This window comes from Protopterus annectens, chromosome 8.part0 (genome assembly GCF_019279795.1).
Source record: "Protopterus annectens isolate FY-2018-M chromosome 8.part0, PAN1.0, whole genome shotgun sequence".
NCBI classification, from domain to species: Eukaryota; Metazoa; Chordata; order Ceratodontiformes; family Protopteridae; genus Protopterus; species Protopterus annectens.
Window position 1 is genome coordinate 304,809,002 of NC_056741.1, and position 23,678 is coordinate 304,832,679.

The window sequence follows — 23,678 nt, forward strand, 5'->3', positions numbered from 1 at the left end:
CATTTAGCAACCCATTGGGTGACATAGGGATTAATGCCCAACTTAGTAAGTTTATCTATCATTCCAGAGTGGGGGATGGTGTCAAAGGCCTTGGCAAGGTCTAGATAGGCTGTGTGGACCACCTTACCCTTGTCCATGGCTCTGGAGACTGATTCAAAGAAGTCAATCAGGTTCAGGAGACAAGATCGGCCCTTCACAAACCCAAACTGGGTGGGGTCCAGTGTTTGAAGGTTGCCAATGTCTTTGTTTATAAGTTCCATGATAATACGCTCCATGGCCTTGCAGAATAGGCTTGTCAGACTGATAGGATGGTAGTTTCCGGGATCCAAGGTGGATCCCCCCTTGTGGAATTGGATAACTGTAGCTCTGCGCCACTCAGTGGGCACAAAACCTGAGGTGAGACTATGATTAAACATGACACTTAGGTGAGGTGCCAGTTCATATTGTAGTTCATGTAGTACACAGCCCGGGATGTCATCTGGTCCCATGGATGCTGTATTCTTGGCTTTAGAGAGTGCGTTTTGTACCTGTGTGGCCGTTATTACTGGAATTTGGCAATCTTCTGGTAATGAGATGGGCCATTTAGGGGGTGAGAGGGGGGGTGAAGTTGGCACTGAATCGATCTGCCAGGATATTGGCAATATCCTTCGGATCAGTATATTTAATGCCATTCTGTTTTAGCTCAGAGCAGATCTGAGCATTGCCATTTAGATTCTTGACATAGTTATAGAATGCTTTGTGGTTGTCTTTGGAATCTTTGGCAATTTTATTTTCGTAACTAGCTTTGGAGGATTTTATGAGGCATTTCAGTTTCTTACTGAGGCTAGTAAGGGAGTTTTTTGCATTCTGGGATTTTCCTCTTTTCTGCAAAAGTTTCTTCCTTTTGTTGTAAAGTTTGTTTATGGCATGGGACCACCAGATTGGCATCCTTTTTTTGGATGAGAGCATTTTGGTTCTATTTGGGATGGCACGATTCATGCATGAGTCGATATGCTCGTACAGTGCCTTAGTGTAGGATTCAGCAGTTGAACTTTCAGTTCCCTTCTGCATGGGTGTCATGAAGTTTATCACTTCTGACTTGAGTAGCATGAAGTTGGCTTTGGAGAAGTTTTCTATGGTGGTTTCTTTACTGGGGGGGGGGGGTGGGATGTGGATGTTAAGGGTGATTAGCTTATGGTCAGACCTGACTAACGAGGGGGTGACCATAGGTATGGAGCATTGATTTCCCATGTTGGTAATGACCAGGTCTAGGATATTGGAGCCCCTGGTGGGACTATGGATTAGTTGATCCAGGGCATTGGAATTTATGAATTCCAAGAACCATTGCACAAAGGTGTTGGGACATGAGTAGTTTTCCCAGTTAATGGCAGGATAGTTAAAATCACCCAGTATTAGGGTGTTTGGTTCTATCTTAATATTTTCCAGTATGTTTAGAAAGGTGTAGTGAGAATCTTGGGGTATGGTGGGGATCTGTAGCAAGCTACAATTTGGATTGCAGTCTTACCTAGTGTTAGTTGCACTTGGAGAATTTCAGACACATTGTGTTGGCCAACTAGCCTGGTGGTGTGAATATCCTTGGTGAATATTGACACTCCTCCACCTTTAGTGTTTCGGTCCTGGTTTGGTGGCCGAAAAGTGTGGTAAGAGTTGTAGCCTGGTATTGCAGGGGTGCTCTCTGGAGCCTTGAACCAGGTCTCAGTTACTGCACAGATATCGATGTTCTCCATTTTAGGAGTGCCTTGAGAGAGTGCATTTTGTGGTTTAGACTTCTAGCATTGAGTAGCATTACCTTCAGATTTTGCATGCTTGTACCTGTTACGGTGGTGGTTTTGTCCTTTGCAGTTTGCCTTAAAAAGGCACTATAGGGGTGGCAAGAGCCTTAGCCAGTAACCTGAATCCCAGGGGCGACAGGTGCAGACCATCTCTGGCAAAGCATCGTGGTCTGTCAATCATGTCATCCCAGGCAGACAGATACTGGATCCCCTTTGAATGACACCATAAGCTTAGCCAATTGTTGAAGTCAGTCATTTTATCCTTATATTGTGATATCATTCTGGGCGAAGGCAGGATGCTACTCAGAGCTAGGGTCATACCTGCCTGGGCCACATGATCCGAGAGCTCTTCCACGTCTTTTCATGTAGTCCAGGGAGGTACGTCTCAAGTCATTCACTCCAACATGGACAATGACAGAGTCATATTTGTACTTGTTGTGGAGTGACTTGAGTGCATGCGTTATGTGGCGGATCCTGGCACCCGACAGGCAGCTGACTGTAATTTTCTCCTTATTCAACCTGGTGAGAGGGACATCAGTGTGCCAGACTATAGAGTCACCTATGACTAAAGTGTTAGGTACATTGTCTTGCCTTAGGGGCTGTTGCTGGGTGGCACACTGGTGTTGTGAACTATGTGACACATTGGTTGTGATTGGTGTTTGTTTGCGTTTTAGCTTCAGAGGTCTTTGTTGCTTGGGCAGGTTACAGTTAAGGGCCTCTGCATATGTGGATTTAGTGTTGCTATATGTGGGTGCTGGTGGTGCAGGTTTAGAAGGGCTATGTGTTGCTTGATGTGTAGTGTGGGTGCTAACCTTCTCCTCTTGACTGTTTAGCACAATCTTGGGTGGAGAGAGCTTTGCTTCCATTTTGGCTATGTAAGTGCATCTCTCACAGGTTGTAGTGTTGGGTGGTAGGAGGAGAGAGTTGTCTGTGTACATGAGGCAATTGCTGCATTGCCCCAGTATGCCCAGATTCCCCAGGTGGACAGGAGAAATCACTGGAAGCTGACCCTTGGACATGCCTGGTTTGGGGCTTTTTTTTTCTTTGTAAAATATAGGAGCTGTTTCCTTAGCAAGGTAGTTTGCAATTATAGGCTGTTTAGTGCCTACTATTAATTTCTCCTTGTTAACAAGGAGAGTTCAGTGTTTATATGAGTTTAAGGCTTCCTAGTGCTTTCCAGCAGGTATTAGAGAAAGTGCTAGTCACAGGGATGCTTAAAGGTAAGATTGAAAAGAATGCACTCTGCAGTGTGCACTAGAGAAGTTAGATGTGAAAATCAGGGACAAATTGTACATGTTTGTCATAAACATAGAAATGTTTCCAGAATAACAGGGTTTGCATTATCATTTATATTCTGATGACTATGAAGTCTGAACCTCAATTTGCTAGAAACCAGAACTTTTTATGAGAAACAGATGAAAAATATGAGGCAAAAATCCGGATGTTTCTGTGAAATTCTGGACATTTGAGAAGTATGACTCTAGTACGAATGCATTAACATCTCGATCTCAAGCATCTGGCAGTGTAACTGCTCCAGTCTAGCTGTTTATGACTTCTCGGGATGACAGATTACCTGAATCTATCACCTTTCATACCACATGAGATATCTTTTTCACTTTCTTTGCAAAGTCGGCTTTCCACAGCAGAGAAGCAGTACATTCATCTTTTTTTTTTTTTTACAGGAGTTCTGGACAGCTTCTCTGTGCCCCTTCTGGCTTGCATGACTGATATTGGTCTCTGCTAGATTCATAGTAATTCCACTGTTTTAGATCATATTGGTAATGTATGCACACACACACACACACACACACACACACACACACACACACACACACACACACACACACACACACACACACACACACACACACAAACAAAAAAGTCAATAATGGAGAACACTGACTTTCACAGTAAATCAGGAAACACGCGGAGCCCTCACAACCATGTATTTCGAATTCTACTGTCTTTGAGGTAGACCAGCTTTAAGGGTAAGGGGGAATTTCCTTAACTCAACAGTTGCATTAACTCACTCACTACAGTACCTATTCTTCAAGAAAAGTGGGATTTGATTAAGTCTAAGCACAAAACACTGTTCTAATTAATTTCACATTCTCATGAAAATGTATGTACCCTGGCAATGCCTAAATAATGCTGTTCTTCATCTAAGATGCTTAACACTTTTTTGCTTAAACCATCTAAAAGTGGGGAACAAACATTGTCTTCTTTCGCTCTTAGGACATTGCATGATCCCTGAATTTGTGATGGGGATGCAGTTACTATTCTATAATGTGTTGAGTACGGCTGTGCCCATCCATCCTTCTAAGGGCAAGGCCTCAGTAATCTGTCATAGCTAAAGTACTGACTTGGCCATCCACTCTTCCTGGGCTATGGCGCTGGTCATCCGGATAGCTTTCAAACCTTAATTGTCATGTAAGAGATATCAAGGTCATAGTGCAGCCTAGCATGTCCTTCATGTACCGTCTCCCACTTCAGCTGTGTTTGCTCTAGCTACCATTTGTCAATTATGTAGTCATGTGGTAGCACATTCCACCCAATCAAAAGTTCTAGTTGTTTTTTATTCATGTTCCAAAATCAGTTTCTTTGTACTTGTCAGCTGCCATCCATTTTGTTAAGTCTAAGTGGATGTTAGTTTTTGACTTACAAGCAACTTTACTGGTGTCACATTAATGGTGGAAGGTTCGTTATTTCATAATGCAAAAATGCAAAAAAAAGTATATGGCTTGTGCTGAGATGCCTTACAAAAATTTCAGTATTACTTGCTTTTTAAAGTTTGTGCACACATTTCTGCTAATCCATTGTGAATGAATGATGGGAGTGGAAATGAAATATTTAAGGCCACTTTGCCCTCTTCACTTTTTAAATTTTTTGTGACATGCAGGCATTACAGATGGGGGAGATGGTGAGAAAGAGAAATTCAAATTGCACTGAGTACTGTGTTCTCCACCACTGTGTGGCAACATGCTTGACCATTTGCTGTAACCCGATCTGTGGCCAGTCTGATCACATTAGGTATTACTGAAACTATGATCAGGCATTTTTTTTTTTTTTTGCAAATAACATACATAACACTGCAGTACTCTTTTCAAAGGGGGTCGGTTTCATAAAAGTCAATGGTAAAAATTCAGTGTCGGCTTCACTAATTTGACATACAGTGTTCACAAATGGTCCTTTTTGGTTTGTGCCACTAAGTTGCTGTGCTGTTGAATTCTGAGGGTCAGTGCTACCCGTGGAGGGTGCATTTTGGACTATTTAACACCTGATGCATGTTCTTCCTTAATCTTTAATTTGCTTGTTTATACCTGGCCACAATGTAATGGACTTCATCTTTTACAGTTCCAAAATACCCATTTTGGATAGTGTCTAGCATTCTTGTGTAGACACTGGCAGAAATGATCACTTCAGACAAATATAAAATAAGACATGTGATATTCAGACAGTTTTTCGTTTCTATCTGTAAATATACAGTAGACGTCACCATCTTCTCTGGCCCATCTTTTTATAACAATGCCATGCTCCTTGGACATGACTGCATCATATGTGCTTTGGGCACTTGACGCTGGTAATTGCTTAATGAATGTAATGTAATATGCAACCAAAGGATTAGTGGTGCTTCCATCTTCTACTTTTATACATGGTAATTCTAACAGTCCATAACTACTAACATGTTGTGCTGTCTCCTTGTATTCGTTGTCATGGGAAAATGCTACTAGCAGCACTGCCTGCTCTTGTCACTTATACAACACCCCTCTTATTCATTAGAATTGGATGTTTAAGGCTGGTGTTCTGTCACTAATCCATCTCTCTCTTTGAGTACAAATACTGGAAAAAACTTTTGCAACCTCCAGATTAGGCTGTAAACTTCCCTGTCAGTTTGGGAATAATTATAGGTTCATAAGTAAGTACTAGGTTAACTGCCCTTGCAGGCCATTTTAGCTTATTCAGTTTCCCTATCTGTGTTTGAAATAACCTATCCCATTTGGTTAATTGGCCATACCCATCCCCCGGTCAATAATTATATATTACCCCTAATAAAAATAACTAGGATCATGCAAGAGATCATTTGAGAGGGACACATGTATGGGATAAAGCATTTTTTAGTTGCCTCTGTCCTTTAATAGAACAGAGGGCAGTCCTGGGGTAAATTTTCTGTTTCTCATCCATTGATCTAAGTTGCAGTTGAAAATGAACAGGGATGAACTTTGTTTTATGTGGACGGGGAATCTCCACAGCAACAGTATCCTCTGGAAAATATACTTGTCCCTCCAAACCATTCTGTTGATGTTGTAGAAGTGGTTTAGATCCCTAGACTGGGTATTTCTGATGCTATATGACTTGCTGACATGCAATAAATTCACCAGTAATGGATGCCTTGTACCCCAGGCACAGGTCAAAGTTTAGCAGTCTATAGGACACTGAGTAGAGTTACAGGGCTATGAGTCAGTTCATGTAGGGTATGTTATTTAAACCTTGTATTATTTTAGTAAGGTATCTCTGTGGATGTTCCAGTTGTTGCATGTCTCTGGAGAGATACATGGCAAGGGGAGCATTATATTCAGTGATTGGCCTAATGAGTAAATGAGGACAATAATATCCCTAGATCTAGACATAATGCCTTTGTTTATCAGCTGTGCAACATAGAGAGACTTTTTTACAACAATAGAGAGACACATGATGGTCAAAGTTAGGTCACTGTCCACATGAATTCTCTAATTATGAACAACTGTGTCAACTCTTAGAAAGTATTATCAATGTGATATTTACCTGGGGTAGATGACTTCCCAAATGATACAATAATGCATTTTTTTGGCATTTAGTTTCAATCCATGATTTTGACACCAGTTATTTATTTGAGACAAACCTTCCTGCAGAATGGCTAAGTCATTTGGGTATTCAATGACTGCTCCTAGCTTACAGTCATCTGCAGACTTAACTTGGAAGTGGCTTTTACTTTAGAAAAGTAGATGCCACAGGAGAAGTCCCAGCACAGAAGCCTGGGGGACTCCACTGGTGACCGGTCTCTTTGTTTGTGGAGACAATTTTGATTATCTGCAACCTATCTGTGAGCCATTTGGCATGCCAGTGGTTGACATAGATGTTTATTCCCAGTTTGTTCAGCTTTTCTACTATGCCTGAGTGGTGAATTGTGTCAAGAGCTTTTACCAGGCTGACGTATGTGGTATATATTATTTTGCCTTCATCCATTGCTTTGGTGACCTTTTCAAAATATCTACCAGACTGAGTAAGCATGACCTGCCCTTGATGAATCCAAACTGAGACAGATCCATTGTTTTGCAGTTCTGTATATCTTGTCTGATTAATTCCATGATAAGACTTTCCATGGCTTTACAGATGAGGTCGCTCAAACCTATGGTTCTGTAACTGCCTTGGCCTGTGAAAAGTCCACCCTTATGCAGGGGAATGACTATAACTGTTCTTCATTCACTTGGTACAAAACCTGTATGGAGCCTGAGACTGAACAGTGTTGTTAGGGGTGTTGTTAAATTATATTTCATGCTATTTAAGATGCATCCTGGGATGTTGGTAGGACCCATTGATGCAGTATTTTTTGCTTTCAGTTAGGACCTTGTCTTGTGTGATAGCTAGAGGTGAGTCAGTTTCAGATATAGCTTAAGGGACAGATGGAGGGGCAAGAGGGGTAAAGTTATGGCTAAATTTATCAGCCAGTAGGTTAACTATATCTTCGGACTAAGTGTAGGTAACATTGTTTGCCATTAGCTCAGTGCATTGCTGTATTGTGTTTTTTTGAGATTACAGACATAACTGAAAAACGACTTTTGATTGATTTTGGCTTGTGTAGCTATTTTAGTCTCTAGCTTGGCTTTGGAGGATTTTATTAAGCTCCTGAGTTGTTTGTTTCAGTGACATGGGTTGTAGCATTCTGGGAATTACTTTTCTTACTTTTGGTCAAAATTATTTTCTTTTTATTATAAAGCTTGTACCATATGTGTTTGTTTCTGGGATTTGCCATGATTTGTTCCTACAACACCACATTTTGAAAATGCAGTTTTCACAGAATTATCTGAGAAATAACAGACACACGCTCACCATATCAACAGATCTGTGAGGAGGCTTTCCGCACAGGGTAATTTTGGAAATTCTTCTGATATGCCCAGCTTGGCATATTTCAGAAAGCTCTGTAGTTCACATACTCATTAGTACAGACATATCTAGCTAGCAGATGTCATGATGTCACATATCAGTCTAGGAAGCCACACTTGGTCTCAGCACTCACAAGTGAGATAATCATCCACGGAGTGAGCACTAACTGAAAGATCGTGAAAGAACATGTAACACAAGCTCACAGTAATTATATGCTGATCCAGTGCACAGGAAAATCCACCCACAAACACTAAATGGTGAGACAGTCCCAATAGAGGGAGGAACAGATAAACTGATATAGCGAATATGTATCTTTTATATCTGAATTCAGAATTCCAAGCAATAGCTATGTGTAATTCTTTGGGCGTCTGAAACCAGGGAAACTAAAATGATTCCTGAAGCATCCAGGAGAAGAAGAAGATATAGCTCCTACAATCTATGTCCAGGTATAAACTGATGACCAAGTGACTATGGCACAAATATCTTCAGTGGAAACTTTTTTGAGTCACAAACTGAAAACAGCCATGTTTCTGGTGGAGTCAACTGTAACAGCAGCATATTCCTCTGAGTGGTTCACTACCTCAGTTGTAAAGAGTTTACTTACTCACTAGTTACGTCTGTCTCACTAGAGCAAGTGAGGCAAACAGATGAGCTACCTTCCTGAACTTTTAACATTCTATATGTAAAAGTAGAGCTGATGATGGATATCTCATGGATGTAGGATCTCTCACTTCCATGATTAACATCTCACCCAAGAAAACAGAGAGGAATTAACTGTTTTAAGGACAGTTCTGAAACTACTTTTGGGAGAAACCAAGGGTAAGAGTCATGAGAGACACCCAGTCCCTGTGAAAGATCTTACAGATTAGGCCTTCAGCTAGGTGAGCTGCAAGAATAGATAATGTCCACTTAGAACACTTCCTCAAAGAGATAAACCTCAGAGGTTCTGAACCAAACAGTTTGAACTTGTAAATTCATATTGTGCAGAAATGTTACAGATATGCACCTTGGCCGTAGAATTACCAAGGCACAAATCAATGCCTAAAACAGCTCTAGATCGCCTGCAGTTTCACTGGCTGAGTTATCACATGATAACAGTTCACAAAAACTGAGTATCTATTCCACTTTCGATGAGTGGAAGGCTTTCTGTTGTCTTTGACTACCTCCAAGACTCACATTAGAAGATCAATTAGAATAAGAAGATTTAGATGAGAAGCAGGACTTGTGGTAGATCCAGTTGCTGTCCTTAGTGCTGGAAACCTCCTCTGTTTGTATTGAAATATTTTCCTGCCGTGTGAGGACTTGAGTTCCTCTAAAAATACACATCTCCACTACAATTAGGTAGTGTCAATGAGTTGATGTATTTTTCTTTGACTTTCATGATAAGGTGTGAATTCTAAAGGAAAAATTAAAAAGCATGCAGAACTTTTCTCTGCCAAAGGAGAGAATACACATCCATCAAGAATTCTCATCCTTTCCCTGTTTTACTCTGTATGATGGCAAAGTCCTTCATTTTCCCATATTGTAAAATGGTCAATACTGGAGTGCTTCAGTACTGGAACTGCATAGCAAGTTAGGTTTCCCTAATACTTAACTTTGGGTAATGGATGCAAGTACAGCTCAGGGAGTCTGCCACTGCATTCATTTCGATGGGGCATAAATGGCTGCTGAAGTGATATATAGTGTGTAGCCTACTGCCAGGCAGACATCATCTCATTTACAGGTTTTGAGTTAGTAAGACCCTGTTTGTTTACATATCATATACATACTGGTTGTTTAGAGGGGATTGGGCTCTGGTCTCAACTCTCATACCAGAACTTTTCACGTTGGTAACTTTACCTGAAGTTCCAGCTATAGTTTGTGGATCCCTTGTCACTAGGGTACACTTTCCCTGAATTTGAAAGAAGCCCAGCTGAACTCTCTAATTCATTAGTAAGTTGCCCATCATTAGGAACTCTTATAAAGGGTCTTCTGAAAGGTAAGTTCACATTTAGATTGGTGGGATGGACCACCATTCTTGATCTGAAATTCAAGGGTTTGAAACTAGAAAAAAGGTCCAAGAAGGAATGATGGCCTTGTATTCACTAGCAGGACATTTCAAAGCTGTCATCCCTTGGTGTATGAGTAATACCATGAGTATAATGGCTTCTGATATAGCCTGTATAAGGTAAAGTCAACATTCAAAACAGAGATCACTATCCTAGATATGCTAGCAGAAAATCATAAAAATTCAGTATTAATATTTACGCTACTTATAAAATATTCCAATTCATTTTTGTACCATTCCATAAAAAATATTGTCTATCACTGCACACATCTCAACTGTCCCTAATATTGTAGAATGACCCAGATTTTGCCTCATATTTTTCCCTGACACTTGTAATATTTTTGATTTTCTGGTAAATTGTTGATGATTATAATCAGTCAGTCATACCAGACCTTAGAGTTTTGCACCTCTTAAAATACCTGTTGATGCAAAACCTGTTATTCAATTAACTTCTTTAGAATACAATGAATGTTTTTTTTTTTTTTTTTTTTTTTACAAAGGTACAGTCACATTTAGATAAGGCAAATCTGACAAAGAAGAAACCTTTATGTCTCCCATTGCTACATTCACCACCGATTCAAAATATTTATCATGAAAAAGAAAAAAAATAGTTATACAATGTCAGTTCTAGTAATATAATTTAATATCAGTAATAGTCATCCACAACTCAGTTTCCATTTGATTCATTTGAACTTTGCTTAGTTAACTTAAAATGCCATGAGTTTCTTATAAAAAGTCTGTTAATTGTACCACAGGGTTTATTTTAGTGTTTGCAAACACAGCTAGAGGTTTAGTTTTTGAACTTGATGCAGATATAAAGATTCTGAATGGTGGGCAATTTTTCTCATCTTTATCTATCTTGGGTACTCCAAAGAATATTTCTGTTTTTAATTGTCTACCACTAGAAATGAACAGACTCTCATTTAGTAATCCATTCTCAAGCAGTTCAAAAAAGTCAGTATCTGCATCCTAACAAGCTTTGTAAATTTCATACAAACCTATTGCTTTATGTGATGTAATTTTGTAATGGAAACATGCTATCTTTGTAATAATTAATACCTTAACTATAACATAATCTCCCATTTCTCATTTTGCACTCTGCATATAATACCCACAGAATACAAACTACAGAGAACAAAATCTGTGGGTTTATCCTGCTAGCTGACTGACCCCTTACTCCATCACTGCAAATTGCTTGACAACACTAACTAGCATTTGTTAACAAACAGGGCTACCTTTCTCCTAACCACCCCAATATTCAAAATAAAACAAGGCTACTGCCCCCCCCAAGAAAGTGAAACTTCCTGTAGACAACTATTTCTCCCCTTGTTCACTGGTAATTAAAAACGTTATTGTGTGAAAGAACTTTCTCTATACTGGGACTTGTAAAAAAAAAGAAAGGAAACAATTTCAGACTTTAAGGACGTTCTTAAAGAACAACAGCATGCTGAATTGCAACTTCCCCACCCCTGAGGTAATGGTTAACAACTTAAATGTACTAGGCGCGTGGCGGCCTTCTCTGGAGGCTATTATTTACTGCCTTTTTTGTTTGTGGTGTGGTCACTAAACTCTAGAGATTCCCATTTGGTTAGAGATTGCTCTTAATTATATTATTACTAATTATGTATTACCTCTAATGAGAATGGCATCATACCATAGGTCATTTGAGAATACCATGTTTACAATCCACCTTTCAGTACTATAAATATAGTCAAAACTATAAAATAAGACTATGCAGACATCTTTACATCTATATCTATATCTATCATATTATTTTATTTTAATTTGCTGCAGTTTGTGAATATGTACTTTGTAAATTGATGCATATATTGTATTTGTGCCTATGTACTGTTGTAAACTAATTATTGCTGTAAACTAATTTATATGATTGGTGACACATTCACAACAACACAGCAAAGTTATTCCAGCAATTATAATGTATGTTAAATATTTATATTATTTATTTATTTATTTTATTATTTGCAGTTGGTTTACTAGGATAGTCCATTGGGCCAAAAATGGAGTCCTGGGGAAAAAGCTGGATGGGGAGAAAAAATTAGGTACAGAAAATCACTACAAGATAATTATAGAACATAGAACTAATTAGAGATAACATTGATAAAAGAAACAAACATTATATTCAAAAGGGGGAAAAATTTGAAAATATAAAAAAAAGACAAAATTAGATGCTATACAAAATAGAGATAATATTATAAAGAGTAGAGATAAAACATTAGATAAATAAAACATTAATACAAAGAAATTTAAAAATAAGAAGAGTATTGAGAAAAAATATTAAGTTAATACAGAGAAAAGAAGTACAGTGTTTAGAAGCACAGAATTAGAGAATTATATAATCCATAACTAGAGTGAGTTAAGCTGAGTTAATAGGGGATTATAAGTGTCATATGAGGGGAGGGGATATGAAGTATATATGAGGGAGGGAGAAAGAATTATTTGATATATGAAGTGAACTTTAATGAAGCAGTTTTAATGAGAAAGTAGGTAATGTGATAGAAGTGAGTTGGGTCGGAGGAAGTGAAAGGTTAGGAGGCCAAGGTGGGGATTTAGTAATGCCTAGTGTGGGGTACTAATAGGTTCTTTTGACTGTTACTACTTTTGATAGGTGAAGATTGAAGACAGGGAGGTACAAAGGAAAGGGAATAAAATAGAGCTGAGGTGAAAAGAAACAGCCGAAAGACAAGCTAATTAATTTATTAGTAGAAATTTAATTAAATTGATTTGGTAATTCAAGAATTAGATTTTGGTGAGCTGAACAATGGGTGGTAGAGATTTTGTTATTTTTGCAAGAAGAAGTTTGTTTTTGAGGAGAGAAGATCAGTGAGGGAATGGAGCCCCAAGGAGTAGAAGGGATGGAGAAGAGAGGTGAGAGTGGTGGATGAGGAAGTGTGGAAGAGCCTGTAAGTTTTATTATCTAGTTTTAGATTTTTTAGGTATTATTAGTAGATTTTAATAAGCTTAGTTTCAGATTTAGTAGATGGGACGATTGTCATTAGCAGTGTTGATTAGTAGTTTCAGCTTATTTTCAGACTAGAGTTCTTTAGGCTATGGTTTAGAAGGGAGGTTATGAGTGGAGGGGTATTTATGTTAAGTTTTTAGGTGGAGGTGAAAGTGTTTAAGTGGTTTATTTTATCAGTGTTCAGTTATTGAAAAGGCTATATGAGTAAGTTTTGTGTTCAGTTTTTGAGAATGCTGAGGGAAGTGAAATCATCTGACGGAGGATGACGGCATATTGGGGGATGTTTTATAGAGATATGGATACAAATATATTGAAGAAGACAGGCCAAGAATAGATCCTTGGGGAACTTCTAGGGGGGGGATTAAGGAAAAGGAGGGGGCCTGGGAATGTAGGGGTGGCTCTCTGACAGTTTAGTTTGGTGTTCCAATTGTGTTAGATAAAGGGAGAGAGGTTAATAGGAGAGGGAGTTAGTTAAGAGCAGATTGTGGTTGCAAAATGAAAAAGTTGGATTATCAGCAGATTGTGTAGGATGGTGGTCATAGCCTCAGGGTTGTACAATATATTGAGTCCAGCGGGTTAGCAGAAGATGGCAATAGAAAGGTAGAGGTTTGGCAGTGAACCATGAGTATAGGGGGTTTAGCAGGTTGTTATCTAAGAGATGTAGCAAGATTTAAGAGTGAATACACTTTTGAGTTGGGCAAAAGAGGGGGAAATAATAATAGAATAGGGAAAATTATTATAGTTGCAATTGTTGTTATTATATTTATGGTTGATGCAAAATTAATATATAACAAAAATGGCAGGGAAAATAAAAATTAATAAATATGTAGTTGTAAATTGTTCAAGTCCTTATGTAACAGCCCTAGCATGTAATCACCATCACCATCAACCAGCACAGCCCAAATTCACAATCACCATCACCATAACCCATATGTGTAAAATCAAAATGTTTCAAAATGTCTACAGCATTTTTTTTTGTTTTTTTTTAAAGTTTTAGAAATGCAAATGACACAATGTGTTTCATTAGTACAAATCCTGTAAAAAGTCTGTATCAGGTAAAAAAATGGCCCTTCAATAATCCTTCTTCTGTAAAAGTTTTGTAATGTCCATATGTATCATGTTGCTTTGTTGAAGTTATTAGATTTTGAATTTGATTTGCTGTTGATTACTGTCATCCATGTGCAATGGCACTTTTGCATATTTTGTTTGCATTGTAATAGGATTGCTCATTCTTCTTCTGCATATAATCATTGTTCCCGCCACCGTCTCTCACTGCATGATCTCATGTGGGTTGAATATAACCACTACCTTACTTGCATTCAGCCCATCACTATCTGAGACTGTCAGTTGGAAAGTCCACCTCACAAAGAGTTAGACAATCCACTTGCCAATTAATCCATATTTTCTAAGTTATTTATTAAACATGATAACTCAAAGCTGTCTACTTCAATTTGCAACATCTAGAACAAGCTCCTTCCCAAGATAAGAACTACCAAATGAAGACATGTTTTTAACATCATCCTGCTGTCCCACCTCATTAGACACTAGGTGTGCCATACCATTACTATACTTCTTCCATATAGCTCTTGCTAAATTACCCTCGTTCTGTACATGTTATACAATCTGACTTAAAAGCTATATGTGTTTTATACATAATCACTATGTTCATTTGTTACTTAGCTTTGTATTAGTACTTGCCTTAGAAAATGTAATGCCTCTAATGCATGTAGCTGTATATGTTAATTCTTTAAGTTACTGTTTTGGGATTGGGGTAATGTGTGCTAGTTAACTGTATAATATCATTACGACTTGCTGCCCATGAGTATCGCCCTGTGACACGATTGAAATAAGACTTCCCATCTGGACATTCCTAGTTACCAGATGTGAACATATAAATAGATAAATGCATAAACAAATAAAATAACTGCTTATGTTTTCTGACAGAGAGCACCAGTAAATTACTATGTTCTATAGTCAAGATTAGTCTTATAAAATCTAAATAAAAAAAATCAATATGTATGAGTATTTTTTGTGGGATATATTCTTTGCTTTGTACTGGTCTCGTGAAATTTTTCCATGCCCCCCATTTAGACTGAGAATGGCAGTATCTGGAGTCTTTGCCTGCATATGACTATCTATTGTCACATTTTCTTCAATAAAATAGTGCTTTAGATTTTGATATAGAAATGTTCTGGTTATCTGTTTTTCAAGATGCAGTGTTTGTGAAATACATCATGTGTGAATTATCTTGGTTGGAACATACCACTCTATTAGTTTAGATGACTCAAGGGAAATGCTGAGAATATGTTTTCCTGTTTTATTGCCAGAATGAGACCTTATCAACATTTTCATACCTTTACTTGTATAAACAGTATTACATATGTGGAAATCCATGTAGAGTAGTGAAGTAATCCCCAATTTGCACTGCAGCACCAGGGAAGATCAATGAATGCCAGTAAGAATTAGGTAAGTGATAAGTGATGGCATGGCAGGAAACAGTCTGGTGAGTTACAATTAAATCAGACTGCACTGTGGGACCAGGAGGGTTATTCTAAAAAAACAAAAGCATGTCAGTATGTTTAGTTCCATCTTCAAGACTATAGGGCGAGTTAATTACAATGAATGTAGCCTCTTTTTAGTAGCTTATACTGGCAAAGGCATATTTGAAGTTGTTTAGAAGCCCAGGATGTGCATTGAAGTTTTTCTTCAGATTTAACCACATGTTATTTTGAAATGTACCAGAGTCTCAGTAAATTACTAAGATGTTTATATGCCATCCTTTTATTTGATTTTTCTACGAGAGCATTTTATTATGTGGATTTAGGCATATTTATACACTCTTTACCTTGTAATGAAAGCATTTTGTAGTGTAATTTATATTCATCACTCATGGATGTGCTACTTTCCCTGTTTTCAGTTTGTAGCAGTATGGATATTCGAAATGATGCTTCTCAACTGAAGAAACTAGAAAACTGTACTGTCATTGAAGGAAACCTACAAATTCTCCTAATGTTCACAAGCAAAAGTGAAGACTTCCAGGGCCTTACTTTCCCCAGACTGACAGTCATCACAGAATTCCTACTGCTTTTTCGTGTTTATGGTTTGGAAAGTCTCCGTGACCTTTTCCCAAGACTAGCTGTCATCCGTGGGATGGATCTTTTTTTCAGCTATGCTTTGGTAATCTTTGAGATGCCTGATCTACGTGAAATTGGTCTCCACAGTCTGACAAACATTCTTCGTGGTGCTGTACGTATAGAGAAGAACCAGGAATTATGCCACCTCTCCACCATTGACTGGTCTTTGGTGATGGAGTCTGATGATCAGAACTACATTGTGGGGAATAAGCAGGTAGAAGAATGTGGAGATGTGTGTCCTGGTGTCTCTGATCAAGAAGAGCCTTGCATTAGGACCAGTGTTAATGGTCGTTTGGATCACCGATGCTGGACATTCAACCACTGTCAAAAATGTAAGTGAGATTTCTAAAAAATGTGTCACAGTAAACCTTTCTGACACTTCATTTCTTTTCATTTCATTTCATTTCTTTTCTTTTCTTTTTACCTCTCTGCTCAGAGCTGCTGGGGTATTTTTCTCACTAACCAAAATGTGGGGAAGTGGACAAGTAGTATATAAAATGAACATCTGATATGTGCTTTTAGTGTTTGGTCTGACTGCAAAGTATATTTGTATGGTATACTTTTGATAACCCATTCTATGTACCAAAATGGTGTGTTTATATCATTTTTGCATAAATTTCCATCTCTCCGGTTTCCGAAATTGCTACCTAGATGTCATTATGCATATCTTCCCTCTCTTAGATTTGCAAAATAAACTGATATTTTACTTATGAAACATAATTTCTTATCCACTTTTAGATTTATTTCAACCTTTGCTTATTTTGTATACTTTCCTCCCTGGGTCAGATTCTGCTTTTCCCAGATATACCTTTTGTAAAGGCCCTTGACTGTGTTGCATGGTTAACATTGTTGTATGGTTACTATTCAGTCTTTACATGCTGTGGAGCATAAATGCATTAATCCCATTGTTGTATAAAGTTATTATATGGAGAGTGACTATTGCTGGCTTTAATCTCCACCAAGATGTACCCTAGTGATCATTTAGCTTTCAAGACACTGACACTAGCAGCCGGTGGTTTATAGTTTATCTGAGCTCAGGCTTTTATATAGCTTTTATATAGCTGGTATGCTAGAAGGAGATCTAAAGGTTAAAATCAGTGTTAATTGGTTCTTTATCATTGTGTTACATGTGAAAATCTAAATTAGAGTGTATCTGAAAATGGCAACATGTCCTTGTTCCATTTTCTTACACTGGACAACACACCCAAATGGGGACAGTTCAACCCTATAACTTGCATAATAAAAGTCAGTGTCATTGCATACCATGACAGAATATGATAAAATAAAAATAGCATCTTGTCATGTTCAGATAAGATATAGTATTAGATGTTAGCATGTTGTATATATGTGCTATTTATATTATTCTCTTATGTAGCAGTATAGATAAGACTATATTAACAATTTACTATCTTATCTGTGGTTCCTACATTTAAACGTATGCATTATGATGTCTGAGCGTAACTTGCTGTGGAGGATTGAATGAAGGACATAGATCAGTGGCAGTGGCAGTGGGTAGATATCTGAGTAGGTAGTAAGTGAGAATTAAGCATCATTTTTCAGACATGGTAATTGTCAACAACTGTCAGGGTTAGATTTATTTATTTATTTATTAGGATTAGTTTACCTGAATAGTCCAATTGAATGTGAAGCCCCTTTCTAGTGGAGGTCAGGGAAGAAGTATGTCACACAAATAAATAATACATAAATAAAGCTTGTAAAAGCTTACAGTAGGAGAACACTACCAGTCTAATAACAACATTACTATTATCATTTTATGGTTAGTAGGCAAAGAGTGCATATTACTGAAATGAGTAGGTAGCCTTATGTATTAAACTTAAAGAGAAAAGAAATAAGATAGGATGAACATTAACAACAACTAAGTACAGCTATTACATTACAGAAATACCTTATATGCATTGCAGATGTTACAGATGTTAATTAAGGTCTTACATATTCAACAAGAGAGAGTAGAGTAATTTATATGTGCGTAATCAACAGCAAATAAGTGGAGCAAGTACAATACTGGATACAGTATTAACACTGGCTTCTAGGTTTAAGCTTATATACAGTGTCCTAGATGAGTGAACTTGCTGATACAGGTAGGCAACAAAGATACTAAGAATAGTTTTAAGGTATAGAAAAATGATGGCAAGTAGATGCAGGGCTGCTGAGTTGCAAGATAGAAGAGTAGATTGTAAAGTACAGTAGAATGTCAATAAATAGATGCAGGGATATTCAGTTGAAAGAAAAGCATATTAAAGTAGGTTGGATGAGGTGTGTACATGTGAGAGAGAGGAAGACAGAGACATAAGGTTTAACGGAGGAAAGAGAAAAGGTATGCGAGGGATTAATATCACATTAATCCCTCTAAAACTGCTAATTTCAGTGCCTAAACTATCAACAGGTATGGTTGTTTCTTCATTGGATTTCTGTGAGACATGAAAATGCATAAAGAGAAGGTACTGACAACCAAAGTATGAGAATTAAAGGTGTTTGTCTTTTCACTCTTTAGCAATGGAAATGCAAAGTATGCTATTATTAGAATGTAAAACATAAAAGGCAATATTCATAACTAAACATTAGACCACATTGTATAACATAATCACACAAACTGCAAATAGACAACAGCATGCACATTCCAGGAAATAGAAAATCCATTTTTAATCACTTAGGTGTTTGTAATATCATGCCTTGCTTTCTTTTGGTAAGTGACCCTAAAATCATTAAAATGGTAGGACCACTATGGACACTATATTAGATAGATAGATATAGATACAGATACCAGATTTAGATACAGATATGGCTATACAGTATGTTTATTTATTTCTTGCTCTGAAGTTCTGCACAAACCAAACCTGACAACAGTACATTAACTACTTACTAATTAATGTTCTCATGGCATCAAACATTCAACCGTGGTCTTGTTTTCTTGAAAGTTACTTCTTTTTCATAATGCAATGTGACACCACAGCAAATGAGAGTAAGTTGCCCTAGTCTCTGTTGTCAAACCACATTTCCATTTTCTAAGAATGGAAATAATGAGATGTACTGCTAAGTCTGAGAATCTTCTCTAGAAGTGCCAGTAACTTCAAAGGATTCCTCACTCACCCAAAATACTGTATTTCCTACCTGGGGAAAAAAGAGTGCAGTAGTAAATGACTGAAGAATCACTGTATTCTTAGAGTATCAGTACTTGTACTAATCCTTTGAGTGGGAAATAATAGAAAAAAGTATTGCAGATACCTTTCTGTGTATGTTCATTCTTGGTCAGAAACTTTTAAATGTGATAGGCAAAATGAAGTATAAGCAAGAGAGATAAATTTGTAAACAAGCCATAGAATTTCATTCATCTACCACATGGAGTGGACTAAGGAAGCTGACTACAACAGAAATGCCAAAGAAAAGAATAAATTGCTAATTTATGCATTTTTTAATAGCTGGAAGTATAGGGATAATTCTTTATGCAGAAAATACATTTTGGGGAATGGAAATACTGTATTTAGGTTATAGTTATGTTTTATATGACTAAATTTAAATCTACAGTGTTCCAGGTAACATAAGTACTGAAAAGTAAACCAGCAAGGACTTGCATATTTGTGTGCTTGTTGGAAGAAACAGTACCATATTAAGCAAAGTTAGTCCATACTACATAGCACATTTAAGTTCTATGGTCACTGACTGGGCACATTACTTAGATGAATGCTACAGTGGCTTTATGGATTGGATGAGTTACAGTAGACAGCATTTCACCATTCTAAAATGAAGCAGGTATAATTTCACTTAATATTTCACAATGCTTATAGTGTAGCTGTGAGCATGCATGTGACACACATTTTTGAAATGGTATTTCACTGACAGACTGAATGGAACAGTTGTAACTCAATGCAGTGGGTAGAGGGTTACCATCATGCTAATGCTGTTCTTACCATTTATAGGTAAACCATTTAAGCTGATTTATGTTGCTCAGAAGGTGCTGTATTCCATCGATTAGAATGCAGTTTTAAACCTCTCTGAGTGGAAAGGGCATAGGATTCATAAAGCTTAAACTACTTCACCCAAAAGCTCTATGTATGATTGTATATCTGTATGTCTGAAACAGAGACACTGAAACACAATGAAAACTCTGCTGGCATATGAGAATAATTTAGATATATCTTTACCTCACATTGGCTGAGGACAGGGAACCACTCATTTAATGCTCTAGTCAGAGAAAACTACACTGCCAGGCAACTGGAGTTTAACAGCTTTTCAGTAGGGTGGGTTTAGTTTACATCTTCATTTTAATTTTTTATGAAATAAAACACGAACAACACAGTCATTATAGGCACTACCTAATGTATAAGGAAACAAGTGTATGTTAGCTAAAGCATCTAGTGATTAATACAGTGTCAGTCAAGAACTGCTATTTTTTATTTTGAAAGCAATGCATTAACAACATTACATTAGGAAGTACTTATCGTGCCTGCCATGACTACACATGACTAATGTATATCATATAAGGGAGATGGGAAGTACCTGAATAGAAGCCTTGATATATTCAGTCTTTTAGGGCAAATAGTTATGGTGAGGATGTGATGGCTGACAATAAATATGCCAATGTTTTCTGTGTCACAATCTAACAAACGTTATGCACTTAAACCATATAAAACGTGCAGCAAGCAAACTAAAAATATGTGACAATCTGCAATACATATGTTTGTCAGTAGCATGGCAATATGTGTAAATTCAAAAATATGTGACAATCTGCAATACATATGTTTGTCAGTAGCATGGCAATATGTGTGAATTCAAAAATATGTGACAATCTGCAATGCATACGTTTGTCAGTAGCATGGCAATATGTGTGAATTCTTGACCTTTTCTTTTGAAATGTATTTAAAGTTAGTAATTGAATTTGTAACCTCCTTAATTTGGGAATTTCAGCAATTATACTCAGGATATGAAATAAACCAGGCTTGTGAAACAGAAAATGTAATTGTTCTACCCTTTGATTATAAGGTACTTACGTATTATCGCAACCAGATTTTTGTGATAATACCATTTGCTTCCCGGTGTGTGAATGTAACCAGAAGTGTATGCAGAATTACAGTGGCAATGTTAACTTTATGAAAAGACATTGTTTAGGCAGGAAGAACAGTGTACAGTTTAAAAAATGACTGTTTGAAGTTATGCCGTTTCCCAACATCATGTCACTCATGATACACCCGCGACTGAACAATCCACAAGTATGCGGCCCTAAAACATCCAGAAAACATCCACAAGTATGCTGTCCAAAACATCTAGAAAACATCCACAAATATGCTGCTCAAAACATCCACAAGTATGCTGTCCAAACCATCCAGAAAACATTCAAACAGTAACTACTATCCATCTGAAAACAAAAAAATCATCCGGTACTGTCAGATACTCCATACATGTTTATCTTCACCTAACAGCGCATGTAATATTACGTTTAGCCTCTGTTGTACAAGTACTTTATCTATTTGTTCTTCTCTTTAACTTAAATTCTTTTCAAATGTTTGTAAAATAAAGCCAATAATTTACCCCCAAAATTTGCTGCTCTTGATATCTTATTCTCTGAAAAAAATGTATTGGCAACTTTGGAATAATCCTTCTTGCAGTATGGCAGCAGTTCAACCAAACATTTCCCAGGTGTTCTCGTTTCATTTCCAGCAGAATGACAGCAGTGTAACCAGTTTTGAAGTACGCAAACAGGATTCACATTTCCACGTTAATTTTGCTTATGAATTTGTGAAAAAATAGGTTGTATCCATAGAAAACATCAAATTCAACCTTAACTTTACTCCCACAATCCGTTTTTGGGCCAACAAGCATATTACCGCAACCGCGAAAATCTGGTTGCGATAATATGTAAGTACCGATTATAAGATATATAGCTTTTCCTAAGTCAAGAATCTAAAGGTCATAAAACAAGAAACAGAATACTCTCTAAATGGATAGCTAACCAAGACCAGGTAAACAAATTCATTTATATGCTAGAGTGAAATTATGGTTGTTGCATTTGTGTTTTCTATATGAAAAATATATGAAATATGTAGTTAAAGTAAACATTAGCCAGAAACAACAGGAAAGAAAGAAGAGCTATCCTGGAGCCTGTGATGTGCAGACTTGTGAGTTTTGTTCTCTGTAGTTTTGTATCTCTTCCTGGAAATTCAGACAAGTTTGTTTTAAGATTCAGTAATTCTTCTAGTTAAGAACAGCTACAAAAAGTATAGTTGTAGATGGACTTTTCCCTTGCTTCTAGACTATTTGCTCAAAAGAATTGTTTCATTTCCTTCTGCAGTTTCTCAAACGTCTATCTCTTTGAATATTTAACTATACTGTTTAACTAATTCTTCCTTATTTATTCACCTTTAAAAAGTTTGTGCCTCATTATCTAGTTGCTTATTTATTAAATATTAAGAGAGTACTTATTAATAAAATGAGGCAAGCTACTAGCATTCACTTTTTGGCCAGACTGTTCTGCAATACAGTAATTTGTGTTTATACTTATATGACTTATTATCGAGAACAGTGAATGGGAAGTTCCCATCCTGGTAATCTGATGGTGGCAGGTTACTACTTTGGGCTAGGACAGAAAGTTATAATGTTAGAGAATATTACTAGTCTTCTCCAAAACTTAAAGTGTTTGTGTTTCTGAGTTCAGTGTGAAACCTGTTAAGGGTATACCCATGACAGTAGTGCATATTTACTGCGTGCTCTTAAGGCCGAGCTGCACACTTAGCGAATTGCTTAGTGATTTATATTTGTATGCCTTTTTAAAGTGTTTTGTGCCACTGATGTGACTGGACATATAAAAACCCTGCTGACTATTAGATTTAAGACTTTTTTTAAATTAAAAAAAAATAATCAGTTTTGGAAGTAGAGAATGTGATATGATGGGAGGTCAGCAAAGGTTCTAGTTACTAATGAGAAGCCATCACTATTTTAGGGAGGCAGCCAACTCCTGTTTATAAATAATAATGCTGGAGAACGTAAGGTTTTCATATTTGAGGAAAGGGTTGATTTGAGCTCTGCAGCTGTGCTGGCTGATGGCTGGTTGTGCATTACTAAGACTATCTGTGGTATGGATTGAACACTCTCCACATCTCTTGTATATGCACTGGAGCTGGAAGATGGTGTGATGTGTGACTTGTGGTGCTAATATCATTGCTTTAGGTTTTTGTAATATGTTGCATTTTACAAGCAGAGAATACACCATGTTTCTATTAAGAAATAAAGGTGTTGTTGCACAAGTGTGACATGATGGCTACAAAGGTGAATATTTTAAGCAAAGTAAGAGGAGCAACTATCAATAAAGGGTGATTAGATCTGAGGACTTGGGTCACCAGGGAAAAATAGCATGGATTAGACATTATGATGGATTTACTTTTTCTCTTAGCATTGAGCTTCTTTTGTGCAAATAATTTAATTTAATTACAAAGCACAGTTGTTGCTGTATTCTGCTACTTGTATATTGGAATTTTCAAAGACTTCGGAATTCTTTGTAACATCCATAATGCCTTTGTGACATCACTACCTAGGTTTTAACAAACAGCACAATTTGTTTTTTTGCTGCAACATAAGCTTTCATTATACTATAC

At 37.2% G+C, this 23,678-nt stretch overlaps 1 protein-coding gene across 1 annotated transcript in view; it reads left to right on the forward strand.

Annotated features, from left to right (window-relative positions):
• INSRR (insulin receptor related receptor) overlaps positions 1-23,678 on the forward strand; it is a 467,004-nt gene that overhangs the window by 102,804 nt on the left and 340,522 nt on the right. The window contains exon 2 of the mRNA XM_044079802.1: positions 15,858-16,406. Within this exon, the coding sequence (XP_043935737.1) occupies positions 15,858-16,406 (549 nt within the window). The remainder of the gene's footprint in view (positions 1-15,857; positions 16,407-23,678) is intronic.